Source organism: Somniosus microcephalus, chromosome 12, assembly GCF_052327205.1.
Source record: "Somniosus microcephalus isolate GS21.2 chromosome 12, FLI_Smic_1.0, whole genome shotgun sequence".
NCBI classification, from domain to species: Eukaryota; Metazoa; Chordata; class Chondrichthyes; order Squaliformes; family Somniosidae; genus Somniosus; species Somniosus microcephalus.
Genome location: NC_140998.1, coordinates 217,514,659 through 217,527,218, shown reverse-complemented (window position 1 = coordinate 217,527,218; position 12,560 = coordinate 217,514,659). Strand labels below are relative to the sequence as shown.

Genomic DNA, 12,560 nt, shown 5'->3' with positions numbered 1-12,560 from the left:
ATTCCTGTATCTGGGGAGGACCCTCTAACCACCCTCTCACACTCCTGTATCTGGGGAGGTCCCTCTAACGTCTCTCTCACACTCCTGTATCTGGGGAGGTCCCTCTAACCTCTCTCTCACACTCCTGTATCTGGGGAGGTCCCTCTAACCCCTCTCTCACACGCCTGTATCTGGGGAGGTCCCTCTAAACCCTCTCTCACACTCCTGTATCTGGGGAGATCCCTCTAACCCCTCTCTCTCACACTCCTGTATCTGGGGAGGTCCCTCTAACCCAGTTCTCACACTCCTGTATCTGGGGAGTTCCCTCTAACCCCTCTCTCACACTCCTGTATCTGGGGAGGTCCCTCTAACCCCTCTCTCACACTCCTGTATCTGGGGAGGTCCCTCTAACCCCTCTCTCACACTCCTGTATCTGGGGAGGTCCCTCTAACCACGCTCTCACACTCCTGTATCTGGGGAGATCCCTCTAACACATTTCTCACACTCCTGTATCTGGGGAGGTTGCTCTAACACCTCTCTCACACTGCTTTATCTGGGGCGTTACCTCTAACTCCTCCCTCACACTCCTGTGTTTGGGGAGTCCCCTCTATCCCCTGTCTCACACTCCTGTATCTGGGGATGTCCCTCTAACCCCTTTCTCACACTCCTGTATCTGGGGAGGTCCCTCTAACCCCTCTCTCTCACACTCGTGTATCTGGGGAGGTCCCTCTAACTTTCTCTCTCACTCCTGTATCTGAGGAGGTCCCACTAACCCCCCTCTCACACACTCCTGTATCTGTGGAGGTCCCTCTAACCCCTCTCTCACACTCCTGTATCTGGGGAGGTCTCTCTAACTCTCTCTCTCTCATTCCTGTATCTGAGGAGGTCCCTCTAACCCCTCTCTCTCACACTCCTGTATCTGGGGAGGCCCCTCTAACCCCTCTCTCACACTCCTGTATCTGGGGAGGTCCCTCTAACCCCTATCTCACACTCCTGTATCTGGGGAGGTCCCTCTAACCCCTCTCTCTCACACTCCTGTATCTGGGGAGGTCCCTCTAACCCCTCTCTCACACTCCTGTATCTGGGGAGGTCCCTCTAACCCCTCTCTCACACTCCTGTATCTGGGGAGGACCCTCTAACACCTCTCTCACACTCCTGTATCTGAGGAGGTCCCTCTAACCCCTCTCTCACACTCCTGTATCTGAGGAGGTCACTCTAACCCCTCTATCACACTCCTGTATCTGGCGAGGTCCCTCTAACCCCTCTCTCACACTCCTGTATCTGGGGAGGTCCCTCTAACCCCTCTCTCTCACTCCTGTATCTGGGGCGTTCCCTCTAACCCCTCTCTCACACTCCTGTATCTTGGGAGGTCCCTCTAACCCCTCTCTCTCTCTCCTGTATCTGGGGAGATCCCACTAAACCCTCTCTCACACTCCTGTATCTGGGGAAGTCCCTCTAACCCCTCTCTCACACTCCTGTATCTGGGAAGGACCCTCTAACCCGTCTCTCTCACACTACTGTATCTGGGGAGGTCCCTCTAACTCTCTCTCTCACTCCTGTATCTGAGGAGGTCCCTCTAACCCCCCTCTCACACACCCCTGTATCTGTGGAGGTCCCTCTAACCCCTCTCTCACACTCCTGTATCTGGGGAGGTCCCTCTAACCCCTCTCTCGCACTCCTGTATCTGGGGAGGACCCTCTAACCCCTCTCTCACACTCCTGTATCTGAGGAGGTCCCTCTAACCCCTCTCTCACACTCCTGTATCTGAGGAGGTCCCTCTAACCCCTCTCTCACACTCCTGTATCTGGGGAGGTCCCTCTAACCCCTCTCTCACACTCCTGTATCTGGGGAGGTCCCTCTAAACCCTCTCTCTCACTCCTGTATCTGGGGAGGTCCCTCTAACCCCTCTCTCACACTCCTCTATCTGGGGAGGTCCCTCTAACCACTCTCTCTCACTCCTGTATCTGGGGAGATCCCTCTAAACCCTCTCTCACACTCCTGTATCTGGGGAGGTCCCTCTAGCCCCCCTCTCACACACTCCTGTATCTGGGGAGGTCCCTCTAACCCCTCGCTCATACTCCTGTATCTGAGGAGGTCCCTCTCTCTCACTCCTGTATCTGGGGAGGTCCCTCTCTCTCACTCCTGTATCTGGGGAGGTCCCTCTCTCTCACTCCTGTATCTGAGGAGGTTCCTCTCTCTCACTCATATATCTGAGGAGGTCCCTCTCTCTCACTCCTGTATCTGAGGAGGTCCCTCTCTCTCACTCCTGTATCTGAGGAGGTCCCTCTAATCCCTCCCTCACACTCCTGTATCTGAGCAGGTCCGTCTAGCCCCTCTCTCACACTGCTGTATCTGGGGAGTTCAATCCAGCCCCTCTCACACACACACTCCTATATCTGGGGAAGTCCCTCTAACCCCTCTCTCACACTCCTGTATCTGGGGAGGTCCCTCTAACCCCTCTCTCTCACACTCCTGTATCTTGGGAGGTCCCTCTAACCCCTCTCTCTCACTCCTGTATCTGGGGAGGTCCCTCTCTCTCACTCCTGTATCTGAGGCGGTCCCTCTCTCTCACTCCTGTATCTGGGGGGGTCCCTCTCTCTCACTCCTGTATCTGAGGATGTTCCTCTCTCTCACTACTGTATCTGGAGAGGCCCCTCTCTCACACTCGTGTATCTGGGGAGTTCAAACCAGCCCCTCTCACACACTCACTCCTATATCTGGGGAAGTCCCTCTAACCCCTCTCTCTCACTCCTGTATCTGAGGTGGTCCCTCTCTCTCACTCCTGTATCTGAGGAGGTCCCTCTCTCTCACTCCTGTATCTGAGGAGGTCCCTCTCTCACTCCTGTATCTGGGGAGGTCCCTCTCTCTCACTCCTGTATCTGGGGGGGTCCCTCTCTCTCACTCCTGTATCTGGGGGGGTCCCTGTCTCTCACTTCTGTATCTGAGGCGGTCCCTCTCTCTCACTCCTGTATCTGAGGAGGTCCCTCTCTCTCACTCCTGTATCTGAGGCGGTTCCTCTCTCTCACTCCTGTATCTGAGGAGGTCCCTCTCTCTCACTCCTGTATCTGAGGAAGTCCCTCTCTCTCACTCCTGTATCTGAGGAGGTCCCTCTCTCACCCCTGTATCTGGGGAGGTCCCTCTCTCTCACTACTGTATCTGGGGGGGTCCCTCTCTCTCACTCCTGTATCTGGGGGGGTCCCCGTCTCTCACTCCTGTATCTGGGGGGGTTCCTCTCTCTCAATCCTGTATCTGAGGAGGTCCCTCTCTCTCACTCCTGTATCTGAGGAGGTCCCTCTCTCTCTCTCCTGTATCTGGGGAGGTCCCTCTCTCTCACTCCTGTATCTGGGGAGGACCCTCTCTCTCACTCCTGTATCTGGGGAGGTTCCTCTCTCTCACTCCTGTATCTGGGGAGGTCCCTCTCTCTCACTCCTGTATCTGGGGAGGTCCCTCTCTCTCACTCCTGTATCTGGGGGGGTCCCTCTCTCACACTCCTGTATCTGGGGAGGTCCCTCTCTCTCACTCCTGTATCTGGGGAGGTCCCTCTCTCTCACTCCTCTATCTGGGGAGGTCCCTCTCTCTCACTCCTGTATCTGGGGAGGTCCCTCTCTCACTCCTGTATCTGGGGAGGTCGCTTTCTCTCACTCCTGTATCTCGGGAGGTCCCTCTCTCTCACTCCTGTATCTGGGGAGGTCCTTCTCTCTCACTCCTGTATCTGGGGGGGGTCCCTCTCTCTCACTCCTGTATCTGGGGGAGTCCCTGTCTCTCACTCCTGTGTCTGAGGAGGTCCCTCTCTCTCACTCCTGTATCTGGGGAGGTGCCTCTCTCTCACTCTTGTATCTGAGGAGGTCTCTCTCTCTCACTCCTGTATCTGAGGAGGTCCCTCTCTCTCACTCCTGTATCTGGGGAGGTCCCTCCCTCTCACACTCCTGTATCTGGGGAGGTCCCCCTCTCTCACTCCTGTATCTGGGGAGGTCCCTCTCTCTCACTCCTGTATCTGGGGAGGTCCCTCTCTCTCACTCCTGTATCTGAGGAGGTCCCTCTCTCTCACTCCTGTATCTGAGGAGGTCCCTCTCTCTCACTCCAGTATCTGGGGAGGTCCCTCTCTCTCACTCCTGTATCTGGGGGGTCCCTCTCTCTCACTCCTGTATCTGGGGAGGCCCCTCTCTCTCACTCCTGTATCTGGGGAGGTCCCTCTCTCTCACTCCTGTATCTGGGGAGGTCCCTCTCTCTCACTCCTGTATCTGAGGAGGTCCCTCTCTCTCACTCCTGTATCTGGGGAGGTCCCTCTCTCTCACTCCTGTATCTGAGGAGGTCCCTCTCTCACACTCCTGTATCTGGGGAGGTCCCTCTCTCTCACTCCTGTATCTGAGGACCACCCTCTCTCTCACTCCTGTATCTGGGGAGGTCCCTCTCTCTCACTACTGTATCTGGGGAGGTCCCTCTCTCTCACTCCTGTATCTGGGGATGTCTCTCTCTCTCACTCTTGTATCTCGGGTGGGCCCTGTCTCACACTCCTGTATCTGGGGAGGTCCCTCTCTCTCACTCCTGTATCTGGGGAGGTCCCTCTCTCTCACTCCTTTATCTGGGGAGGTCCCTCTCTCTCACTCCTGTATCTGAGGAGGTCCCTCTCTCTCACTCCTGTATCTGGGGGGGGGTCCCTCACTCTCACTCCTGTATCTGGGGAGGTCCCTCTCTCTCACTCCTGTATCTGGGGAGGTCCCTCTCTCTCACTCCTGTATCTGGGGAGGTCCCTCTCTCTCACTCCTGTATCTGAGGACGTCCCTCTCTCTCACTCCTTTATCTGGGGATGTCCCTCTCTCTCACTCCTGTATCTGGGGAGGTCCCTCTCTCTCACTCCTGTATCTTGGGAGGTCGCTCTCTCTCACTCCTGTATCTGGGGAGGTCCCTCTCTCTCACTCCTGTATCTGAGGAGGTCCCTGTCTCTCACTCCTGTATCTGAAGAGGTCCCGCTATCACTCCTGTATCTGAGGCGGTCCCTCTCTCTCACTCCTGTATCTTAAGATGTCTCTCTCTCACTCCTGTATCTGGGGAGGTCCCTCTCTCTCACTCCTGTATCTGGGGAGGTCCCTTTCTCTCAATCCTGTATCTGAGGAGGTCCCTCTCTCTCACTCCTGTATCTGAAGAGGCCCCTCTCTCACTCCTGTATCTGGGGAGGTCCCTCTCTCTCACTCCTGTATCTGGGGAGGTCCCTCTCTCTCACTCCTGTATCTGGGGAGGTCCCTGTCTCTCACTCCTGTATCTGACGAGGTCCCTGTCTCTCACTACTGTATCTGGGGAGGTCCCTCTCTCTCACTCCTGTATCTGAGGAGGTCCCTCTCTCTCACTCCTGTATCTGGGGGTGTCCCTCTCTCTCACTCCTGTATCTGGGGAGGTCCCTCTCTCTCACTCCTGTATCTGGGGGGTTCCCTCTCTCTCACTCCTGTATCTGGGGAGGTCCCTCTCTCTCTCCTGTATCTGGGGAGGCCCCTCTCTCTCACACCTGTATCTGGGGTGGTCCCTGTCTCTCAATCCTGTATCTGGGGAGGTCCCTCTCTCACTCCTGTATCTGGGGAGGTCCCTCTCTCACTCCTGTATCTGGGGAGGTCCCTCTCTCTCACTCCTGCATCTGGGGAGGTCCCTCTCTCTCAATCCTGTATCTGAGGAGGTCGCTCTCTCTCACTCCTGTATCTGAGGAGGTCCCTGTCTCTCACTCCTGTATCTGGGGAGATCCCTCTCTCTCACTCCTGTATCTGAGGATGTCCCTCTCTCTCACTCCTGTATCTGGGGAGGTCCCTCTCTCTCACTCCTGTATCTGTGGAGGTCCCTGTCTCTCACTCCTGTATCTGGGGAGGTCCCTCTCTCTCACTCCTGTATCTGGGGAGGTCCCTCTCTCTCACTCCTGTATCTGAGGAGGTCCCTGTCTCTCACTCCTGTATCTGGGGACGTCCCTCTCTCTCACTCCTGTATCTGAGGAGGTCGCTCTCTCTCACTCCTGTATCTGAGGAGGGTCCCTCTCTCTCACTCCTGTATCTGGGGAGGTCCCTCTCTCACTCCTGTATCTGAGGAGGTCCCTGTCTCTCACTCCTTTATCTGAGGAGGGTCCCTCTCTCTCACTCCTGTATCTGGGGAGGTTCCTCTCTCTCACTCCTGTATCTGAGGAGGTCCCTCTCTCTCACTCCTGTATCTGAGGAGGGTCCCTCTCTCTCACTCCTGTATCTGGGGAGGTCCCTCTCTCACTCCTGTATCTGAGGAGGTCCCTCTCTCTCACTCTTGTATCTGGGGTGGTCCCTGTCTCTCACTCCTGTATCTGGGGAGGTCCCTCTCTCTCACTCTTGTATCTGGGGAGGTCCCTCTCTCACTCCTGTATCTGGGGAGGTCCCTCTCTCACTCCTGTATCTGGGGAGGTCCCTCTCTCTCACTCCTGTATCTGGGGAAGTCCCTCTCTCTCACTCCTGTATCTGGGGAGGTCCCTGTCTCTCACTCCTGTATCTGGGGAGGTCCCTCTCTCTCACTCTTTTATCTGGGGAGGTTGCTCTCTCTCACTCCTGTATCTGGGGAGGTCCCTCTCTCTCACTCCTGTACCTGGGGAGGTTCCTCTCTCTCACTCCTGTATCTGGGGAGGTCCCTCTCTCTCACTCCTGTATCTGGGGAGGTCCCTCTCTCTCACTCCTGTATCTGCGGAGGTCCCTCTCTCTCACTCCTGTATCTGGGGAGCTCCCTCTCTCTCACTTCTGTATCTGGGGAGGTCCCTCTCTCACTCCTGTATCTGGGGAGGTCCCTCTCTCTCACTCCTGTATCTGGGGAGGTCCCTCTCTCTCACTCCTGTATCTGGGGAGATCCCTCTCTCTCACTCCTGTATCTGGGGAGGTCCCTCTCTCACACTCCTGTATCTGGGGAGGTCCCTCTCTCACTCCTGTATCTGGGGAGGTCCCTCTCTCTCACTCCTGTATCTGGGGAGGTCCCTCTCTCTCACTCCTGTATCTGGGGAGGTCCCTCTCTCTCACTCCTGTATCTGGGGAGGTGACTCTAACTTGGCATGAGTGGGACTGTGACTCTCAGTGTGTTAACTCCGGATGTCTGTGGTTCACGAAGATTCTTTCCTCTCTCCTGTTTCAGCTCGCTCTGACAAACTCCGGCTCCAATTCCCAAATATTCGTCTTCACTGATGCAACAGCCAAGGACATCCACCTGAGGAACACCATACTCGCCCTGATCCAGGAGACTCAATCCAGGGTACGGAAGCAGTCCAGGATTTTAAGGTTATGCCCCCCTATTCTGCAGAACCCACCAGACGGAATAATTTTCCAGAACAATTCCTTTCATCACTTCAATTCGATATACGAGGAAATACTTACCAATATTAAAACAACTGTCCTCACAATTAAAACCTTTTTGCAGGTTAAGCGACTGTTCAACCCATAACCCAGTGAGAGTCAGTGTGTGTGGAACCCGTACCCCAGTGAGAGTCAGTGTGTGTGGAACCCGTACCCGAGTGAGAGTCAGTGTGTGTGGGACCCGTACCCCAGTGAGAGTCAGTGTGTGTGGAACCCGTACCCCAGTGAGAGTCAGTGTGTGTGGAACCCGTACCCCAGTGAGAATCAGTGTGTGTGGAACCCGTACCCCAGTGAGAGTCAGTGTGTGTGGAACCCGTACCCCAGTGAGAATCAGTGTGTGTGGAACCCGTACCCCAGTGAGAGTCAGTGTGTGTGGAACCTGTACCCCAGTGAGAGTCAGTGTGTGTGGAACCCGTACCCCAGTAAGAATCAGTGTGTGTGGAACCCGTACCCCAGTGAGAGTAAATGTGTGTGGAACCTGTACCCCAGTGAGAGTCAGTGTGTGTGGAACCCGTACCCCAGTGAGAGTCAGTGTGTGTGGAACCCGTACACCAGTGAGAGTTAGTGTGTGTGGAAACCGTACTACAGTGAGAGCCAGTGTGTGTGGAACCCGTACCCCAGTGTCAGTCGTTGTGTGTGGAACCAATACCCCAGTGAGAGTCAGGGTGTGTGGGACCCGTACCCAAGTGAGAGTCAGTGTGTGTGGAACCAATACCCCAGTGAGAGTCAGTGTGTGTGGAACCCGTACCCCAGTGAGAGTCAGTGTGTGTGGAACCCATACCCCAGTGAGAGTCAGTGTGTGTGAAATCTGTACCCCAGTGAGAGTCAGTGTGTGTGGAACCCGTACCCCAGTGAGAGTCAGTGTGTGTGGAACCCGTACCCCAGTGAGAGTCAGTGATTGTGGAACCCGTACCCCAGTGAGAGTCAGTGTGTGTGGAACCCGTTCCCCAGTGAGAGACAGTGTGTGTGGGACCCATACCCCAATGAGAGTCAGTGTGTGTGGAACCCTTACCCCAGTGAGATTCAGTGTGTGTGGAACCCGTACCCAAGTGTGAGTCATTGTCTATGGGACCAGTACCCCAGTGAGAGTCAGTGTGTTTTGTACCCATACCCCAGTGAGATTCGGTGTGTCTGGAACCCGCACCCCAGTGAGAGTCAGTGTGTGTGAAACCCGTACCCCAGTGAGAGTCTGTGCGTGTGGAACCCGTACCCCAGTGAGAGACAGTGTGTGTGGAACCCGTACGTACCCAAGTGAGAGGCAGTTTGTGTGGAACCCGTACCCCAGTGAAAGTCAGTGTGTGTGGAACCCATACTCCAGTGAGAGTCAGTGTGTGTGCAACCCGTACCCCAGTGAGAGTCAGTGTGTGTGGAAACCGTACCCCAGTGAGAGTCAGTGTGTCTGGAACCCGTACCCCAGTGAGAGTCAGTGTGTGTGGAACCCGTACCCGAGTGAGGGTCAGTGTGTGTGGAACCCGTACCCCAGTGAGAGTCAGTGTGTGTGGAACCCGTACCCCAGTGAGAGTCAGTGTGTGTGGAACCCGTACCCGAGTGAGGGTCAGTGTGTGTGGAACCCGTACCCCAGTGAGAGTCAGTGTGTGTGGAACCCGTACCCCAGTGAGAGTCAGTGTGTGTGGAACCCGTACCCCAGTAAGTGTCGGTGTGTGTGTGACCCGTATCCCAGTGAGAGTCAGTGTGTGTGGAACCCGGACCCCAGTAAGTGTCGGTGTGTATGTGACCCGTATCCCAGTGAGAGTCAGTGTGTGTGGAACCCGTACCCCAGTGAGAATCAGTGTGTGAGGAACCCGTACCCCAGTGAGAGTCAGTGTGTGTGGGACTGTACTCCAGTGAGAGTCAGTGTGTGTGGAAACCGTACCCCAGTGAGAGTCAGTGTGTGTGGAACCCGTACCCCAGTGAGAGTCAGTGTGTGTGGAACCCGTACCCCAGTGAGAGTCAGTGTGTGTGGAACCCGTACCCCAGTGAGAGTCAGTGTGTGTGGGACCCGTACCCCAGTGAGAGTCATTGTGTGTGGAACCCGTACCCCAGTGAGAGTCAGTGTGTGTGGAACCCGTGCCCCAGTGAGAGTCAGTGTGTGTGGAACCCGTACCCCAGTGAGAGTCAGTGTGTGTGGAACCCGCACCCCAGTGAGAGTCAGTGTGTGTGGAACCCGTACCCCAGTGAGAGTCAGTGTGTGTGGAACCCGTACCCCAGTGAGAGTCAGTGTGTGTGGAACCCATACCCCAGTGAGAGTCAGTGTGTGAGGAACCCGTACCCCAGTGAGAGTCAGTGAGTGTGGAACCTGTACCCCAGTGAGAGTCAGTGTGTGTGGAACCCATACCCCAGTGGGAGTCAGTGTGTGTGGAACCCGTACCCCAGTGAGAGTCAGTGTGTGTGGAACCCGTACCCCAGTGAGAGTCAGTGTGTGTGGAACCCGTACCCCAGTGAGAGTCAGTGTGTGTGGAACCCTTACCCCAGTGAGAGTCAGTGTGTGTGGAACACGTACCCCAGTGAGAGTCAGTGTGTGTTGAACCCGTACCCCAGTGAGAGTCAGTGTGTGTGGAACCCGTACCCCAGTGAGAGTCAGTGTGTGTTCAACCCATACCCCAGTGAGAGTCAGTGTGTGTGGAACCCGTACCCCAGTGAGAGTCAGTGTGTGTGGAACCCGTACCCCAGTGAGAGTCAGTGTGTGTGGAACCCGTACCCCAGTGAGAGTCAGTGTGTGTGGGACCCGTACCCCAGTGAGAGTCAGTGTGTGTGGAACCCGTACCCCAGTGAGAGTCAGTGTGTGTGGAACCCGTACCCCAGTGAGAGTCAGTGTGTGTGGAACCCGTACCCCAGTGAGAGTCAGTGTGTGTGGAACCCGTACCCCAGTGAGAGTCACTGTGTGTGGGACCCATACCCCAGTGAGAGTCAGTGTGTGTGGAACCCGTACCCCAGTGAGAGTCACTGTGTGTGGAACCCGTACCCCAGTGAGAGTCAGTGTGTGTGGAACCCGTACCCCAGTGAGAGTCAGTGTGTGTGGAACCTGTACCCCAGTGAGAGTCAGTGTGTGTGGAACCCGTACCCCAGTGAGAGTCAGTGTGTGTGGAACCCGTACCCCAGTGAGAGTCAGTGTGTGTGGAACCCGTACCCCAGTGAGAGTCAGTGTGTGTGGAACCCGTACCTCAGTGAGAGTCAGTGTGTGTGGGACCCGTACCCCAGTGAGAGTCAGTGCGTGTGGAACCCGTACCCCAGTGAGAGTCAGTGTGTGTGGAACCCGTACCCCAGTGAGAGTCAGTGTGTGTGGAACCCGTACCCCAGTGAGAGTCAGTGTGTGTGGAACCCGTACCCCAGTGAGAGTCAGTGTGTGTGGAACCCGTACCCCAGTGAGAGTCAGTGTGTGTTCAACCCGTACCCCAGTGAGAGTCAGTGTGTGTGGAACCCTTACCCCAGTGAGAGTCAGTGTGTGTGGGACCCGTACCCCAGTGAGAGTCAGTGTGTGTGGAACCCGTACCCCAGTGAGAGTCAGTGTGTGTGGAACCCGTACCCCAGTGAGAGTCCGTGTGTGTGGAACCCGTACCCCAGTGAGAGTCCGTGTGTGTGGAACCCGTACCACAGTGAGAGTCAGTGTGTGTGGGACCCGTACCCCAGTGAGAGTCAGTGTGTGTGGAACCCGTACCCCAGTGAGAGTCCGTGTGTGTGGAACCCGTACCCCAGTGAGAGTCCGTGTGTGTGGAACCCGTACCCCAGTGAGAGTCCGTGTGTGTGGAACCCGTACCCCAGTGAGAGTCAGTGTGTGTTCAACCCGTACCCCAGTGAGAGTCAGTGTGTGTGGAACCCGTACCCCAGTGAGAGTCAGTGTGTGTGGAACCCGTACCCCAGTGAGAGTCCGTGCGTGTGGAACCCGTACCCCAGTGAGAGTCAGTGTGTGTGGAACCCGTACCCCAGTGAGAGTCCGTGCGTGTGGAACCCGTACCCCAGTGAGAGTCAGTGTGTGTGGAACCCGTACCCCAGTGAGAGTCAGTGTGTGTTCAACCCGTACCCCAGTGAGAGTCTGTGTGTGTGGAACCCGTACCCCAGTGAGAGTCAGTGTGTGTGGAACCCGTACCCCAGTGAGAGTCAGTGTGTGTGGAACCCGTACCTCAGTGAAAGTCAGTGTGTGTGGAACCGGTACGCCAGTGAGAGTCAGTGTGTGTGGAAACAATACTCCAGTGAGAGTCAGTGTGTGTGGAACCCGTATCCCAGTGAGTGTCAGTGTGTGTGGAACCCGTACCCCAGTGAGAGTCAGTGTGTGTGGAACCCGTACCCCAGTGAGAGTCAGTGTGTGTGGAACCCGTACGCCAGTGACAGACAGTGTGTGTGGAACCCGTACCCAAGTGAGAGGCAGTGAGTGTGGAAGCCGTACCCCGGTGGGAGTCACTGTGTGTGGAACCCATACTCCAGTGAGAGTCAGTGTCTGTGGAACCCGTACCCCAGTGAGAGTCAGTGTGTGTGGAAACCGTACCCCAGTGAGAGTCAGTGTGTCTGGAACCCGTACTCCAGTGAGAGTCAGTGTGTGTGGAACCCGTACCCCAGTGAGAGTCAGTGTGTGTGGAACCCATACCCGAGTGAGTGTCAGCGTATGTGGAACACGTACCCCAGTGAGAGTCAGTGAGTGTGGAACCTGTACTCCTGTCAGAGTCACTGACTGTGCAACCCGTACCCCAGTGCGAGTCAGTGTGTTTGGAACCCGTACCCCAGTGAGTGTCAGTGTGTGTGGATACCGTACCCCAGTGAGAGTCAGTGTGTGTGGAACCCGTACCCCAGTGAGAGTCAGTGTGTGTGGAACCCGTACCCCAGTGAGAGTCAGTGCGTGTGGAACCCGTACCCCAGTGAGAGTCAGTATGTGTGGAACCCGTACCCCAGTGAGAGTCAGTGTGTGTGGAACCCGTACCTCAGTGAGAGTCAGTGTGTGTGGAACCCGTACCCCAGTGAGAGTCAGTGTGTGTGGAATCCGTACCCCAGTGAGAGGCAGTTTGTCTGGAACCAGTACCCCAGTGAGAGTCAGTGTGTGTGGAACCCGTACCCCAGTGAGAGTCAGTGAGTGTGGAACCTGTACTCCTGTCAGAGTCACTGACTGTGCAACCCGTACCCCAGTGCAAGTCAGTGTGTTTGGAACCCGTACCCCAGTGAGTGTCAGTGTGTGTGGAAACCGTACCCCAGTGAGAGTCAGTTTGTGTGTGACCCGTATCCCAGTGAGAGTCAGTGTGTGTGGAACCCGTACTCCACTGA

At 56.0% G+C, this 12,560-nt stretch overlaps 1 protein-coding gene across 1 annotated transcript in view; it reads left to right on the top strand.

The window, feature by feature from the left end:
• The window catches only part of LOC147110118 (von Willebrand factor A domain-containing protein 7-like), a 203,052-nt gene that overhangs the window by 75,970 nt on the left and 114,522 nt on the right, over nucleotides 1-12,560 (top strand). Inside the window, exon 8 of the mRNA XM_086004053.1 lies at nucleotides 7,096-7,212. Coding sequence (XP_085860179.1) covers nucleotides 7,096-7,212 — 117 coding nt within the window. The remainder of the gene's footprint in view (nucleotides 1-7,095; nucleotides 7,213-12,560) is intronic.